General features: G+C 44.6%; 1 protein-coding gene and 1 long non-coding RNA gene across 3 annotated transcripts in view; one reads left to right on the top strand and one right to left on the bottom strand.

Annotated features, from left to right (window-relative positions):
• mrpl42 (mitochondrial ribosomal protein L42) overlaps positions 1-16333 on the bottom strand; it is a 56504-nt gene that overhangs the window by 2786 nt on the left and 37385 nt on the right. For both annotated transcript variants that reach the window (XM_063072293.1, XM_063072294.1), the window contains one exon: positions 16168-16331. In XM_063072293.1, the coding sequence (XP_062928363.1) occupies positions 16168-16331 (164 nt within the window). The remainder of the gene's footprint in view (positions 1-16167; positions 16332-16333) is intronic.
• LOC134359297 (uncharacterized) overlaps positions 1-16333 on the top strand; it is a 47602-nt gene that overhangs the window by 15777 nt on the left and 15492 nt on the right. The window lies entirely within an intron of this gene.

The following is a 16333-nucleotide window of genomic DNA, read 5'->3' as shown; positions in this document are numbered from 1 at the left end:
GTTGCAAGAAACATGAGGCTGTTATAGTAGGTGATAGTGACTTCCCATGTTGACTAGGAATCCCATACTGTAGAGGACTAGATGGGATAGAGTTTGTCAAATGTGTTCAGGAAAGTTTCCTTCATGTCCCAATGAGAGAGCGTGCAATAGTGAATCTGCTATTAGGGAATGAGACAGAAGTTTGTGCAAGGGAACACTCTTCATCCATTGACTACAATACCATTAGTTCCAAAGAAACGGGTTCAAGGGTTGAGATTCTAAATTGGGAACAGGCCATTTTTGATGGTATCAGTAATGAGTTGGCAAGTGTGGATTGGGACAGGCTGTTTTCTGGCAAAGATGTACTTGGAAAGTGGAAGGCCTTCAAAAATGAAATTTTGAGAGTACAAAGCTTGTATGTGCCTGCCAGAATAAAAGATAAAGATAACACGAGTAAGGAATCTTGGTTTTTCAGGAGACATTGAGGCCGCCACAACACCCGGCCCAGAGCACAGCATGGTGAAACACCCCAGGTTCAGCTGACCCATCTGGTAGCATCTGGTAAGGGTCCCTTGCTCGGGGTTACGAGTGATGGCCAATGGCGGACCCAGCAGGAGACTGGTGGGGAAGGCGGAAGAGCTACGACCATGGAAGACAACGGTTGCTTTGCAAGCAGATGATCTACCAAGAAGAGAGGTGGTGATCTCTTTAAACTCACCCGGCAGAAGGCAAAGGCAAACCACCGCTGTATCCTGCCAGATAAATCTCACCTGGTCCCTCAACACCAGCTCCATAGCCAAGAAAGCACAGCAGCATCTCTACTTTCTGCAAAGGCTGAGAAAAGTCCATCTCCCACCCCCCATCCTCACCACATTCTACAGAGGTTGTATTGAGAGCATCCTGAGCAGCTACATCACTGCCTGGTTTGGAAATTGCACCATCTCGGATCACAAGACCCGGCAGCGGATAGTGAGGTCAACTGAGAAGATCATCGGGGTCTCTCTTCCCACCATTACAGACATTTACACTACACACTGCACCCGTAAAGCAAATAGCATTGTGAAGGACCCCACACACCCTTCATACAAACTCTTCTCCCTCCTGCCATCTGGCAAAAGGTACCGAAGCATTCGGGCTCTCACGACCAGACTGTGCAACAGTTTCTTCCCCCAAGCCATCAGACTCCTTAATACCCAGAGTCTAGACTGACATCTACATCATTTATTATTATATCGTAATTTGTCCTCTACTGTGCCTGTTGTCTTGTTTATTATTTATTCTACTGCCCTGCACTGTTTTGTGCACTTTATGTAGTCCTGTGTAGGTCTGTAGACTAGTGCAGTTTTTGTGGTATGACCATCAGGAGACAGGTATTCCAATCGGAGGCCGGAAGGTGGATAACATCAGGTATGCGGACGATACCGCGTTGTTAGCTGACAGTGAATGCGGGCTGCAAATTATGCTGAATAAAGTAAATGAGAAAAGCCTTGACTATGGACTTAAAGTCAACCCTAAGAAAACAAAATCGATGGTGGTAAGCAAAACAAACACTGAAGACTCATTCATGATGGTATCATTACAAGTGACAAGACATTGAACGGGTGTGAAAGTTTGAATATCTTGGCAGTTGTCTGACAGATGAAGTTGAGATTAGAAGGAGAATAGGTATGGCTAAGACCCAGTTCATGAAGCTAGAAGATCTACTATGCAATCGGAGGGTAGATATCCAAAGTAGAATCCGCTTCCTCGAGTGTTAAGTATGGTCAGTGCTGAGGTATGGATCAGAAACATGGACCCTGAAGAAGGATGACATGAAACGAATTAATGCTTTTGAAATGTGGTGCTATGGACAAATGTTGAAGATTAGCTGGGTACAGAAAGTTTCGAATGAGAGGGTTTTGTTCAAAGTTGATAGACCATGGACATTGTTGGAGAAGATTATGAAGTTAAAAGTTGCTTATTGTGGACACGTTACGCGGAGAGATAACACCTTGTTGGACTTGCAAAATGGAAAGGTGGAGGGAAAGAAAGGAAGAGGAAGGCAAAGAACAACGTGGCTGGATAACATCAAGGATTGGACCGAGCTGGACAAGACTAGGGATGTTGTGGACAAGTGTCGGGACAGAGCGGCATGGAGGGAAATCATTTGCCAACTGGAAATTCCAGATGCGACCTAATGACGACGATTGAGGCCTTGTTTAAGAGAAAAAAGGAGGTGCAGAGCAGGTAGAGGCAAGTAGGAACAAATGAGGTGCTTACGGAGTACAAGAAATACAAGAGAACATTTAAAGAAATCAGAAAGGCTAAAAGAAGACACGAAGTTGCTCTAGAAGACAAGGTGAAGGAGAATCCTAAGGGATTCTACACATATGTTAAGAACAAAAGGATTGCTAGGGACAAAATTGGTCCTCTGGAAGACCAGAATGGTGATTCATGTGTAAAGCCAAAACAGATGGGGGAGATCTTAAATGAATTCTTTGCATCTGTATTCACTTGGGAGATGCATACAGAGTTGATAGAAGTGAGGTAAAATGGCATCAACTTCATGGACCCTGTACAGGTTACAGAGGAGGAGATGTTTGCTACCCTGAGGCAAATCAGGGTGGATAAATCCTCAGGGCCTGACAAGGTGTTCCGTCAGATCCTACGGAAGGCGAGTGCAGAAACTGCCGGGGCCCTAGCAGAGTTATTTAAAACATCCCTAGCGACAGGAGAGGTTCCAGAAGATAGCCAATGTTGTTCCACTGTTTAAAAAAGGCTCTAACCACAAACTAGGAAATTATAGGTCTGTGAGTCTGACATCAGTAGTGGGAAAGTTATTGGAAGGTATTCTAAGTGATCAGATCTATAAGTATTTGGATAGACATGGACTGATTAATGATAGTCAGCATAGCTTCATTCATGTAGGTCATGTCCAAACAATCTTATAGTTTTTCAAGGAAGTTACCAGGAAAATGGATGAAGGCAAGGCAGTTGTTGTTGTCTATGTATCGTACATTTGACAAAGTCCGCTGGTCAAGAAGGTTCAGTCACTTGGCATTCAGGATGAGGTAGTAAATTGGATTAGACATTGGCTTTGTGGGAGAATCCAGGGAGTGGTAGTAGGGGGCTGCCTCTCTGACTGGAGGCCTGTGGCTAGTGGTGGGCCACAGAGATTGGTGCTAGGTCCATTGTTGTTTGTTATCTATATCAATGATCCTGATGATAATGTGGTTAACTGGATCACCAAATTTCCGGATGACACAGACGGTGAGGAAGGCTATCGTGCCTTGCAAAGGGATCTGCATCAGCTGGAAACATGAGCTGAAAAATGACAGATGGAATTTAATGCAGACAAGTTTGAGGTGTGGCAGTTCAGAAGGACCAACTAGGGTAGGTCTTGCACAATGAGGGGTAGGGCACTGAGGAGTGTGGTGGGAGAAAGGGATCTGGAAATACAGGTCCATAACTCCTTGAAAGTGGCATCACAGGTAGATAGGGTCGTAAAGAAAGCTGTTGGCACATTGGCTTTCATAAATCAGAGTACAGCAGATGGGATGTTATGTTGAAGATGTAGGTGATGCCTAATTTGGAGTACTGTGTGCAGTTTTGGTCACCTGCCTACAGGAAAGATGTAAACTAGGTTGAAAGAGTACAGAAAAAATTTATAAGGATGTTGCTGGGTCTGGAGGACCTGAGGTATAAGGAAAGATTGAATAGGTTAGGACTGTATTGTTTAGAATGTAGAAGATTGAGAGGAGATTTGATAGAGGTATACAGAATTGAGGGGTATAGACAGGGTAAATTCAAGCAATCTTTTTCCACTGAGGTTGTGTGGGATGACAACTAGAGATCATGGATTAAGGATGAAAGGTGAGAAGAGGAACATGAGGGGAAACTACTCAAGTGGGTCATGAGAGTGTGGAATGAGCTGCCAGCACAAGTGTTGCTTGCGAGCTTGATTTCAACATTTCAGAGAAGTTTGGATAGTACAGATATGGAGGGCTATGGGCCCGGTGCAGGTAGATGGGAGGAGGCAGTTTAAACGATTTAAGCATGTACTAGATGGGCTGAAGGGCCTGTTTCTGTGCTATACTTCTCTATGACACATGATTGGCTGATTAGATATATGCATTAACAAGCAGCTGTACAGGTACACCTAATAAAGTGGCCACTGAGTGTATGTTTAGATCAACATCTGTCAGAGTGTATTCAGTGACCTACCTGAGGGAGGACATACTGGGACAAATCTTCCACCAAGGTCTACACAGGGCACACTCTAGTGCAGGGGTTCCCAGCCTGGGGTCCACAAATCCCTCAGGAAATGGTAGGGGGTCCATGCATAAAAAAGGCTGGGAACCTCTGCTGTTAGTAGATACATCCGTAACTGAGAAAATCAAAGCAGCTACTCTATAGCCTTCCACTCAGTCAGGTGCAACTCTGAGAAGCACTGTTAACAATGGAATTGGAACACTGAATACAATATAGGTAAAGATGTGCTGCAAATGGAGGCAGAGAGAGAAGAAGGTTCAGCAGGCCGATTCCTGCGATAAAGAAATTGGGTTATGAAGAAAAAATGAGCAAGTTGGGCCTTTATTCAAACGTTCAGAAGAAGATCTTGTTGAAATTCATAAGATTCTGAGAAGATTTGACAAGGTGGATACTGAGAAAATATTTTCCTAGAGGGGGACATCCAAAGCTACTACATAGAGTTTCATCATGAATCCATTTCAGACAGAAATGATGAGGAATCTAAACGCAAACAACAGGAATTCTGCAGATGCTGGAAATTCAAGCAACATACATCAAAGTTGCTGGTGAACGCAGCAGGCCAAGCAGCATCTGTAGGAAGAGGTGCAGTCGACGTTTCAGGCCGAGACCCTTCGTCAGGACTAACTGAAGGAAGAGTGAGTAAGGGATTTGAAAGTTGGAGGGAGAGGGGGAGATGCAAAATGATAGGAGAAGACAGGAGGGAGAGGGATAGAGCCGAGAGCTGGACAGGTGATAGGCAAAAGGGGATACGAGAGGATCATGGGACAGGAGGTCCGGGAAGAAAGACGGCGGTGGGGGGTGACCCAGAGGATGGGCAAGAGGTATATTCAGAGGGACAGAGGGAGAAAAAGGAGAGTGAGAGAAAGAATGTGTGCATAAAAATGAGTAACAGCTGGGGTACGAGGGGGAGGTGGGGCCTAGCGGAAGTTAGAGAAGTCAATGTTCATGCCATCAGGTTGGAGGCTACCCAGACGGAATATAAGGTGTTGTTCCTCCAACCTGAGTGTGGCTTCATCTTTACAGTAGAGGAGGCCGTGGATAGACATGTCAGAATGGGAATGGGATGTGGAATTAAAATGTGTGGCCACTGGGAGATCCTGCTTTCTCTGGCGGACAGAGCGTAGATGTTCAGCAAAGCGGTCTCCCAGTCTGCGTCGGGTCTCACCAATATATAAAAGGCCACATCGGGAGCACCGGACGCAGTATATCACCCCAGTCGACTCACAGGTGAAGTAATGCCTCACCTGGAAGGACTGTTTGGGGCCCTGAATGGTGGTAAGGGAGGAAGTGTAAGGGCATGTGTAGCACTTGTTCCGCTTACACGGATAAGTGCCAGGAGGGAGATCAGTGGGGAGGGATGGGGGGGACGAATGGACAAGGGAGTTGTGTAGGGAGCGATCCCTGCGGAATGCAGAGAGAGGGGGGGAGGGAAAGATGTGCTTAGTGGTGGGATCCCGTTGGAGGTGGCGGAAGTTACGGAGAATAATATGTTGGACCCGGAGGCTGGTGGGGTGGTACGTGAGGACCAGGGGAACCCTAATCCTAGTGGGGTGGTGGGAGGATGGAGTGAGAGCAGATGTACGTGAAATGGGGGAGATGCGTTTAAGAGCAGAGTTGATAGTGGAGGAAGGGAAGCCCCTTTCTTTAAAAAATGAAGACATCTCCCTCGTCCTAGAATGAAAAGCCTCATCCTGAGAGCAGATGCGGCGGAGACGGAGGAATTGCGAGAAGGGGATGGCATTTTTGCAAGAGACAGGGTGAGGAGGAATAGTCCAGATAGCTGTGAGAGTCAGTAGGCTTATAGTAGACATCAGTGGATAAGCTGTCTCCAGAGACAGAGACAGAAAGATCTAGAAAGGGGAGGGAGGTGTCGGAAATGGACCAGGTAAACTTGAGGGCAGGGTGAAAGTTGGAGGCAAAGTTAATAAAGTCAACGAGTTCTGCATGCGTGCAGGAAGCAGTGCCAATGCAGTCGTCGATGTAGCGAAGGAAAAGTGGGGGACAGATACCAGAATAGGCACGGAACATAGATTGTTCCACAAACCCAACAAAAAGGCAGGCATAGCTAGGACCCATACGGGTGCCCATAGCTACACCTTTAGTTTGGAGGAAATGGGAGGAGCAAAAGGAGAAATTATTAAGAGTAAGGACTAATTCCGCTAGACGGAGCAGAGTGGTGGTAGAGGGGAACTGATTAGGTCTGGAATCCAAAAAGAAGCGTAGAGCTTTGAGACCTTCCTGATGGGGGATGGAAGTATATAAGGACTGGACATCCATGGTGAAAATAAAGCGGTGGGGGCCAGGGAACTTAAAATCATCGAAAAGTTTAAGAGCGTGAGAAGTGTCACGAACATAGGTCGGAAGGGATTGAACAAGGGGTGATAAAACAGTGTCGAGGTATGCAGAAACGAGTTCGGTGGGGCAGGAGCAAGCTGAGACAATAGGTCGGCCAGGACAGGCAGGTTTGTGGATCTTGGGTAGGAGGTAGAAAGGGAAGTGCGGGGTGTGGGAACTATAAGGTTGGTAGCAGTGGATGGGAGATCCCCTGAGCGGATAAAGTCGTTGATAGTGTGGGAGACAATGGCCTGGTGCTCCTTGGTGGGGTCACGATCGAGGGGTAAATAAGAGGAGGTATCCGCGAGTTGTCGCTGTGCCTCGGCAAGGTAGAGGTCAGTACGCCAGACTACAACAGCACCCCCTTTATCAGCGGGTTTAATAATAATGTTAGGATTAGTGCGGAGGGAGTGGAGAACAGAGCGTTCCGAAGGAGTGAGGTTGGAATGGGGACAAGGTGCGGTGAAGTCGAGACGGTTGATGTCCCGTCGGCAGTTGGCAATAAAGAGATCCAGAGCAGGCAGAAGACCAGAGCGGGGTGTCCATGAAGAAGAGGAGGGTTGAAGACGGGAGAAGGGGTCATCGGTGGGGGTGGAAGAGTCCTTGCCGAAGAAGTAGGCTCGGAGACGGAGAAAGAAAAGTTCCGCATCGTGGCGAACACGGAACTCGCTGAGGTGTGGGCGAAGGGGGACAAACGTGAGGCCCTTACTGAGAACAGAGCGTTCTGCCTCCGATAGTTGAAGGTCGATGAGGAATCTCTTCTCTCTCAACACTGTGAAGTTCAAGAGTTGTGGAAAAGAAAGGGTGTGGCCATTGGTAACATAGAAGTCAGAAAGCACAGCATTGGTCCTAAAATTCCATTATTATTCATTAAGGAATGCAGATGTAATATTTAAGGAATTTAGCAAAGGCAAAGGTGAGACTACTACAATTCTCAATAAATAATGATGAGATGCTTTGCAGGCTTAAAGATGGATAAATCCCCAATGCTAAATGTTGAGAGAGAAAGGAAGAGATTACCGGGGCTCAATTGAGATTGTAAACTCCTTGCTGACTAAAAGCAAAGTTTCTATTGACCTTTGAGCAAAACATCGTTAGAGAGAAGTTATGGAAAAATGGTGAGGGACAATATTGTTGTACCGTCTTGGAATATGGGGATCTAATTACAGAAAGCCTATATGGCTCTGCCTGACCAATCTGATTCTATTTTTTGAAGTGGTGATAAAATGTAGTGATAAAGGCGATGCAGTATGTGTGATTTACATGGACTTCAATAAGGCCTTTTACAAGGTCCACATGGGAGACACGGCCAAAAGCTTGGAGCCCATGGGATCCAGGGCAAGTTGGTAAATTGGATCTAAAATTGGCTTGACATTGGGAGATAGAGAGTGATGGCAAAGGGTTGTTTTAGTAATGGAATACCTGTTGCTACCCAGAAGGCCAATCCTGGGATATTTGCTGTTTATAATATACTTGAATGATTTGTATGTGGATATAGAATGCACAGTCACTAAATTTGCAGATGGCATGAAGATTGACAAAGGCATCTTACGCTATGGGTGTTTACACTGTGTTGGTGAAATGGGCTTAGAAATAGCAGATAAAGTTCAACTTAGATAAAATTGAGGTATTGCATTTTGGTAGCACTGATGAGTAAAGGACATATGCCATGAATGGCAAGGTCTTAGGAAGTACTGATGAACAGAAGGAAGTTCAAATTCAGAAATCTCGAAAGGTGGCAGTGAAAGTAGATAATGTGGTTAGGAAGACATCTATGAAACTGGCCTGCATTAATTAAGACACCAAATACAAAAATTATGTCACAACTTCATAAACTTTAGGTCAGGCCTCAACTGGAGTCTGGATGCCACACTGTTGGAGGGTTGTGATAACGCTGGATAGAGTACAGAGGAGATTCACCAGGATGGAATAGTTCATTTTTGAGGAGAGACTGGAAAAGGTGTGCTCCCTGAAGTAGAGGAGGTTAAGAGTGGACACGATTGAGGTATACAAAACCATGAGGGGAATAGAGTATAGGAATCTTTTCTCTTATCAGAGATGAATAAAACTCACATACACAAATTTAGGGGATGAGACTTGAAGGGGTCTAAGAAGGAGCTTTTTCATCCAGAGGGTGCTGAGGATCTGAGAGTGGTGGAAGCAGAGTTGCTGACAGCACTTCAGTGTCTAGTTGAGCACTTGAGTTCCTTTGGCATAGGACGCCACAGGTCACTTATGCTGCCTAGCCTAGACAGATGCGGAGGAGATTCAGTTATGAGGAGTATTTCTAGAGAAGCATCTGTGTTCTTTCTAAAGCTAGATATATTCTTCCTGGAGGTTAAGGGGGTACAAAACTGAGGTATATAAAATCATGAAAGCTTGAGACAGGGTAGACTGCAGGGAAATTTTCTCCATATCAAAGAGGATCCAAGAGAGTGCAGAGTACCTGGAATACACTGCCAGAGAGCGCAGGGGAAGCATTTAAGACTCCAGGTGAGCACTTGAATCACTAAGGCATAGGTGGTTACGGGCCAGGCACTGAGTTAGAGTCTGTGTAGATTATTGCTCACTGGTTGGCATGGATACAATGTGACGATTTGGCCAGTTTCTCTGCTGAACATCTCCATAACTTGGAGTCACAGACACTGTGATGGGAATTAAGGAGTATGAGGCGAAGATCAACCATATCTTATTTCAATCTTATTGGAAGGGTGAGCATGTCTGAGAGACCAACTGGCCTCCTGCTCCTTGTGTTCTTTTGTATTTTGGCTTGGCTGGGAATACAACACAGCAGCATGAACTTCCACAGAGTTCCCAAATGTATCCACTCAACCTGTCCAGGTTAGCCTCCCACAACTGCAATGGGCTCATTCAAACAAAAGGATGAAATAAGCTCTTGTGTGCAAACCTTTCTATTCAGTTAAATCATAATCTATTTATGATCTTGAACAGATAATAACTCAGCCATGATGGAATGCGGAGAAGACTCGGAGCTGAATGGCCTAATTCTGCTCCTACGTCTTATGGTCAATTTAGCTAAGTTACATTACGTGTTTTCAATTCCTCTCGCTTATTTTTAAAATTGTTAATAATCCTGATCTATTTATTGAATAAATGAGTGATTTTGAATGTTTGTGAATGTCAAGGGAATTCAAAAATGCAATTTAAGTGCAGGTTTGAAAGTAGTAAGCCGGGGGGGGGGGGCGGGGGAAGAGAGGGGGCAGGTCTGAAATGATTCCAGGAACTCTCAAAGCTGTACTGTCAGTGCAGCCAACTAACTGCACTACCCTGGGCCTCGCAGACAAGCTGGGAGCAGGGAGCAGACAGCTGCGTATCTCAAGGCAATGACCTTGGAGCAAGTGCATTCATATTCTCTGGAATGATGCTGTTGTTAAAACTATCAGCCATGTTTGAATTTCCTGGAATGAAGTTTTAAAAGCAGGTAGCAAAATTAAGGTGTTTAAAACAAAAACTCACGGATGGAATGCATTGGCAGCCATATCTGTGACGTACTGAAAGATCAGGACTGGAAACCTTGTAACCTACTGTCTTATTTACAGGAAAGGTGACTACATGGTAGAGTAGAGCTGAGGCTTTTAAAATCTAGCAAAGAAAAATCAGATCAGCAATAAAGAGGATATAACAGAAGGCTGGTGAGTAATTTTGGTTTTACAGCTAGAACTGAAAAATTAGAGAGGTGCTGTCTACAGTACAATCGGCCCTCCTTATCCGCGAGTTCCACATGCGTAAATTCAACCAACCGCGAATCGAGAAAACCCGGAAGCGCTCTTCCAGCACTTGTTGTTCAAACATGTACAGACTTCTTTTTCTTGTCATTATTCCCTAAACAATGCAGTATAACAAATATTTTACATAGCATTTACATTGTATTAGGTATTATAAGTAATCTAGAGATGATTTAAAGCATATGGGAGGATGTGCGTAGGTTATCGTGGATTGGGATAAAAAAAAACCCGGAAGTTCTCTTACTAAGTAACTCGGAACAGGTACATCTGGTATTATTTAGCGACAGTTAGTCAAACGCTTGTCTTCGTATATAGTATATATTTTACCTTTCTATGCATATAAAACGCTTAAGAAATGTATGTTTCAGCACTGGGCTCAGGAACGGAAATTCCCGAGTTCGATCCAGTGACAGACTGCTCCCGAGCGCTCTCCATCCCTGCCGGGTTGATGTGGAGGATCAAAAACCCAATAATTAAACCACTGTGTTGCTTAGTAATAATTGGAGCTTTAATTGGGGCAGGGCTTTTCTCACTTTATCCTTTAAAATTGTTCCGATCGTTGACCGACTGTAGCCTAACGCTTTTCCAATAACTGATGGCATTTCACCTCTTTCCGATTGCCTTATTACCTGTATTTCCACTTTATTTTAAATCGCGATCGTGAACAGAAACACTGCGGATTCAGAGCTCCGCCGCTGGGTCCTAATGTCCACCGCACTGAGACAGGTTAAACAAGGTCCGGGGTTCCGCTGGGTCCTAAGATCCACCGCATTTAGACAGGTTGAATAAGGGACTTGAGCATCCGCGTTTTTTGGTATCTGCGAGGGGTCCCGGAACCAATCCCTCGTGGATAAGGAGGGCTGACTGTAGCGGGAAATGTGCCGCTTGTTGGAGCTGGTAAAATGTATAAATGCCAAAACCGGAAAGTGTGCGGCAACAGCAGAGCTATATGATGGGAGAAGTTAACCTGAATCTAGATTTGGATAAACAGACTATCTCGTATCAAAAAGGTAATGCATTCAGGGTTATTTTCTACAACAATGTTCCACAACCCTACAAGAAAGCAGGCCATATTGGACTGACCTCTCAAATCATGCAAATTAGAATGATCCAGATTTAGTTAAGAGTGCAAAGGTGCACGGGTATTTTATCTAACAGTGGTTGAATTCAACATATTTGAAGAGATAGATATTGAGGAGCTACTGACTCTATATATTTAGGCAATGCTGGTATATTCTCCCTGTGAGTTTCCCTCGGGTGCTCTGTTGTGTATTAGGAGATTAACCAGTTAAAATCTGAGGGGAGTTGATGAGAATAAAATGGGGTAAGGATATGATTAGTTTAATTGGGTGGTTGCTGGTCAGTACCAACTCACTGGGCCGAGGTGCTTGTTTTTAGGCTGTATAACTCCGACTCTATATTGGTACTAAAGGTTAACAACTCTGCAGCAGAATCTTAAAGTATACTTAAAGTTCTTGCACAGTGCTAGTGCAACTTTGCAAAGCTGTCATTTGAAAAGATTGACAAAGTCAAAAGGTTTTGTTTTTGACAACATGGAAAAGTAGGTCAATTGTCCTATAAATCAGGAAATGACTCGCATCTACAACGGATGTTAAAATATTGATCAACAGCTGCTGACTGGCTGAGGCCTCCGTCAGTCAGAGTTAGCCATGGATATTGCATCCTAGCTGTCTAGATATGCAAGCCCAAGCAGTACGATATGGAGAGCAAGCTGTTGCCCATGCAGCAAGCTCTCCCTCTCCAGGCATCTGATGATAGAGACTGATAGAGTTTGGTACCAGAAGCATCGCAGGAGTTTCCAGTCGGCGTTGAACTCAATGTAGGACCACCTTAGGGCTCCAGCTCTGGGTTTCCCCTTGGGGTTTGCTCCCAAAGCTTTTCCCATGAGTGGGTATAGCAGCAAGCCAGTGGAGGTTTGAGATGAGAGCTTTCCTTCTCCTAGATGAGATGATGAGCCCCATCTGCCTGAAGCGACTGGTTTTAAGGTACCAGTATGCCTTTGCCCCGTCTCCTGTCAGTAGAAACTGCTCCAACAGGCTTAGCAGCTAAACCACATGTGAAGGCCAGGAGCTGGACTGGGTTGTCAGAGGCTATTTGAGACACACACCATTAGGAGCATTTAATAGGTAGTGGGAGCTCGTCCCCATTACCACCCCCGGCTAAAACAACACAAGGATCAGCAGCGGCCCTGGGGAATTAACAGTTCATATTTGGAATTCTCACTGTGCTAGCACAGCTTCACTGCCCAATCAGGATCGATGATTTTGAAGTCCTTAATGCTCTCCAACAAGCAGTAATTGATGCTAGGTTAATTTTAAAGTATGAAATTGATGGATTTTTAACAACCAGTGATTTGGAGTGGGGTCACACATCAACTCTGATCTCTCATTGACTAGAATAATGGGCAAAATCCTGTTCCAAAGTTACCATATTATCAAAGGGAAAGCTAGAACTGACACAACTGATTGTATCCAATGCATGAAGAAGTGATAAGAGATGGACAGGGCCAGTACTTGGAAACTTTTCTGTTGCCATCAGACGTTTAAAATAAGGTCCTACAGAGAAAGCCATCAGCTCTGGTTGCTGCACATGGATTTGAAAGCACCTTATTGACGTGGCTAGGAAACTAAATGGAGCATAACAGGGAGCTATTCAAATTGGCAGTGTATTGTGCCCCAGCTAATCAACTGAATAAGATAGAGAGCCCACAACAGCATTATATGCAGTGTATCTAGATGGATGTAATAAAGAGAAGTTGGTGAACCAGGCAAATGGAAAACATACAGATATGTAGACAGTCCAACTAGAAAAGGGGCTTTACTAGACCTTGTACTGGGGAATGAGTCTAGCCAAAGACCTGATTGTTGTTAAAGATGGCACCGAGCTACAACTGAGTTCATGTCTCAGACTTAGTAACTTAGGATTGTAGGAATGATATTTGGGAACAGCATGGCAAAACTGGGGACAGGGATGAGGGGAGTGAGAGGTCAAGGCAGTAAATGAAGTGTTAGTGGAAGGAGCTGGATGTCAGAGTTCAGGTTGGAGCACTCAGAGGTGGAGGTCTGAGGGCCCTGAGAAGATGGTCAGTGATTCCCGAGGTCAGCCAGCAGGTCTGGGCGTTGGAGCCGTAACTCCACAAAACACAGGAGCAGAATTAGGCTATTCAGCCCATTGAGGCTGCTCTGCCATTCAATCAAGGTTGATTTATTATCTCTCTTAACCTCATTATCCTGTATTTCTCTTTTTAACCTTTGACACCCTTACCAATCAAGGACCTATCAACCACTGCTTCAAAAACACCCAATGATTTGGCCTCCACAGCCGTTTGTGGCAATGAATTCCCGATTCATCACCCTCTAGCTAAATAAGTTCCTCCTCATGTCTACTGTAAGTCGATGTTCTTATATTGAAGCTGTTCCCTCTGGTCCTAGACTCTCCAACTACTGGAAACACTGTCTCCACATCCACTCTATTGAGGTCTTTGATATTCAATAGGTTTCAATGAGATTCCCCATTATTCTTCTAAGATCCAGTGGGTACAGGCCCAGAGCCATCAAACACCCCTCATATGTTAACTCTTTCATCCCAGAAGCATTCTCATGAACCTCTTCTGGACTCTCTCCAATGCCAGGGTAGGTAAGGGGCCCAAAACTGTTCACAATACTTCAAATGCAGTCAGAATAACACCTTAGAAAGCCTCAGCATTACATCCTTTCTTTTATATTCTAATCCTTTCAAAATGAATGCTAACATTGCTTTTGTCTTCCTTACTTTGACTCAAATCTGCAAGTTAACCTTTAGGGAATCTTGCAATAAGGCTCCCAAGTCTCTCTGCACCTCTGATTTCCGAATTGGCTCCCCATTTAGAGAATAGTCTATGCCTTTATTTCTTTTACCAAAAGTGCATGGCCATACACTTCTTATACTGTCACTTCTTTGCCCGTTCTCTTAATATGTCCAAGTCCTTCTGCAGACTCCCTGCTTCCTCAACACTGCCTGCCCCTCCACCCTATCTTTGTATCATCCGCAACGTTCATCACAAAGCCCTGAGGTCAGTGAACCCAGAGGTCAAAGCCTCAAGGTTGGCGAGTCTGGAGCCAGATGCCTGTGTGTCCTTGTCTATTACCTGGAAGTCAAGAGGTCCAGAGGTAGCCTATCTGTTTTTGTGAATGTGGGTTTTTTTTTGTTGTTGTTGCTTGTTGTACGTTGGCTGCATGTTGTTCTGCTTCCGTGGGCATACTGTGTTGGGGCTGGAATGTTTGGCAACACTTGTGGGCTGCCCCCCGTACATCCTCAGATTTTGTTGGTGGTTAATGCAAACGATGCAGTTCACTGTAAGGTTCAATGTACATGTTACTTCAATGTACAGTTATTGGACATTACTGAAGTTTTACAATCTGAAAGGGCATGAGCTGAGTAGATTAGATCAAAACCACTCCCACAGTGAGGAGCAACACACATCAAAGTTGCTGGTGAACACAGGAGGCCAGGCAGCATCTCTAGGAAGAGGTACAGTCGATGTTTCAGGCCGAGACCCTTCATCAGGACTCACCAGCAACTTTGATGTGTGTTGCTTGAATTTCCAGCATCTGCAGAATTCCTGGTGTCCACAGTGAGGAATCTAAGATGTATAGATTTAGTCCAGAGACTAGAATCCCCTTCTGAATGCAGCAAATAATGCATGTCAACTATTAGATTTAATTATGAGATTGACAGGCTTTTATTCATGAATTGTATTAGACAATACTGGGCTAAACTGATGTATGGAGTCAGGTTGCTGATCAGTCATGATCTCACCGACTGAATGGTTGACACCATTCTTTAAAAAAACTTCTGATTAGATTTGATGGGGTAATCAGAAACTGTTTCCTCCAGTGAACATGTCCAGAACATGAAGCATAATCTTAAAATGTATCCACAACAAAGGGCAGTGAGATTTCAAACTTTCTCCCCTAAAAACCTATTAAGACATGGGTTAAGTGAACATGTCAACGCTGATATTTTTCTCACACGCTCCTCCTTCCCTTTCTCCCATGGGCCACTCTCCTCTCTTACTGGATTCTATCTTTTTTTAAAATCCCTTTACCTTTTCCACCTATCACCTCCCAGGTTCTCACCTCATTCCCCTCCCTCACTCATCCACCTTCCCTCCTCACCTGGTTTCACCTACCACCTGCCAGCTTGTATTCCTTCCCTTCCCCCAACCTTCTTATTCTTGTTTCTTCCCTCTTCCTTCCCAGTCCTGATGAAGGGTATGGGGTGGAAATGCTGAATGTTTATTCCTCTCTAAAGATACTACCTGATCTGTTGAGTTCATCCAGCATTTTCTGTGTTTTGCTCAAGATTTCCAGCATCTGCAGAATCTCGTGTTCATCAACACTTATTGTTTGGTTTTAAGTAGGTAAGACCACTTAAAGGCTTACAGAATCAAGGCAGATAGATGCAGATCAACTATAATCTAAATGACATGATACAAGACATGCTAGGTACTGATTGGTTGCCACTTATCCAGCAGAACTCCTATGGAATATTTACCTGACACTAAGATCCACTCAGATCTGGAGAAAGTGACACTGTATAGTTAAAATACATGGAAGAGATAAGCTGACTGAGAACATCCCATTACACACCCCAAAGGGGGAGCACTCCCAGTGTAGGGCTGGGGAGAGGAAAGAAAGAAATTCCAAGTAATTCCAAATACCCGAGCCTAGTCCTACCACGATTGATCTTCGTCAGATGAATGCTCTTAAGGTTACATCAAACACAAACTCATTGCACATCTCTTATAAATACTGAAATCTACTGTGGTTGTGAGAACTGGACAAATAGTACTTACTGTCCAATTGGATACCAACGGTGTTTCGTTGTGTAGAACATTTTGCTGAGTTCTTCGATTGTAGGCCCCTGTTTATCTCGCAGCCCGTCCTTTTCTAATCTGGCCTTTAGTACCTGTTCGTGAGTTTCCTCTTTATTCTCCACAGGGGATGGTCGTGGGATGGGCT

This window comes from Mobula hypostoma, chromosome 20 (assembly GCF_963921235.1).
Source record: "Mobula hypostoma chromosome 20, sMobHyp1.1, whole genome shotgun sequence".
In the NCBI taxonomy this organism is placed as follows: domain Eukaryota; kingdom Metazoa; phylum Chordata; class Chondrichthyes; order Myliobatiformes; family Myliobatidae; genus Mobula; species Mobula hypostoma.
This window is presented reverse-complemented; position numbering and strand designations above follow the sequence as displayed.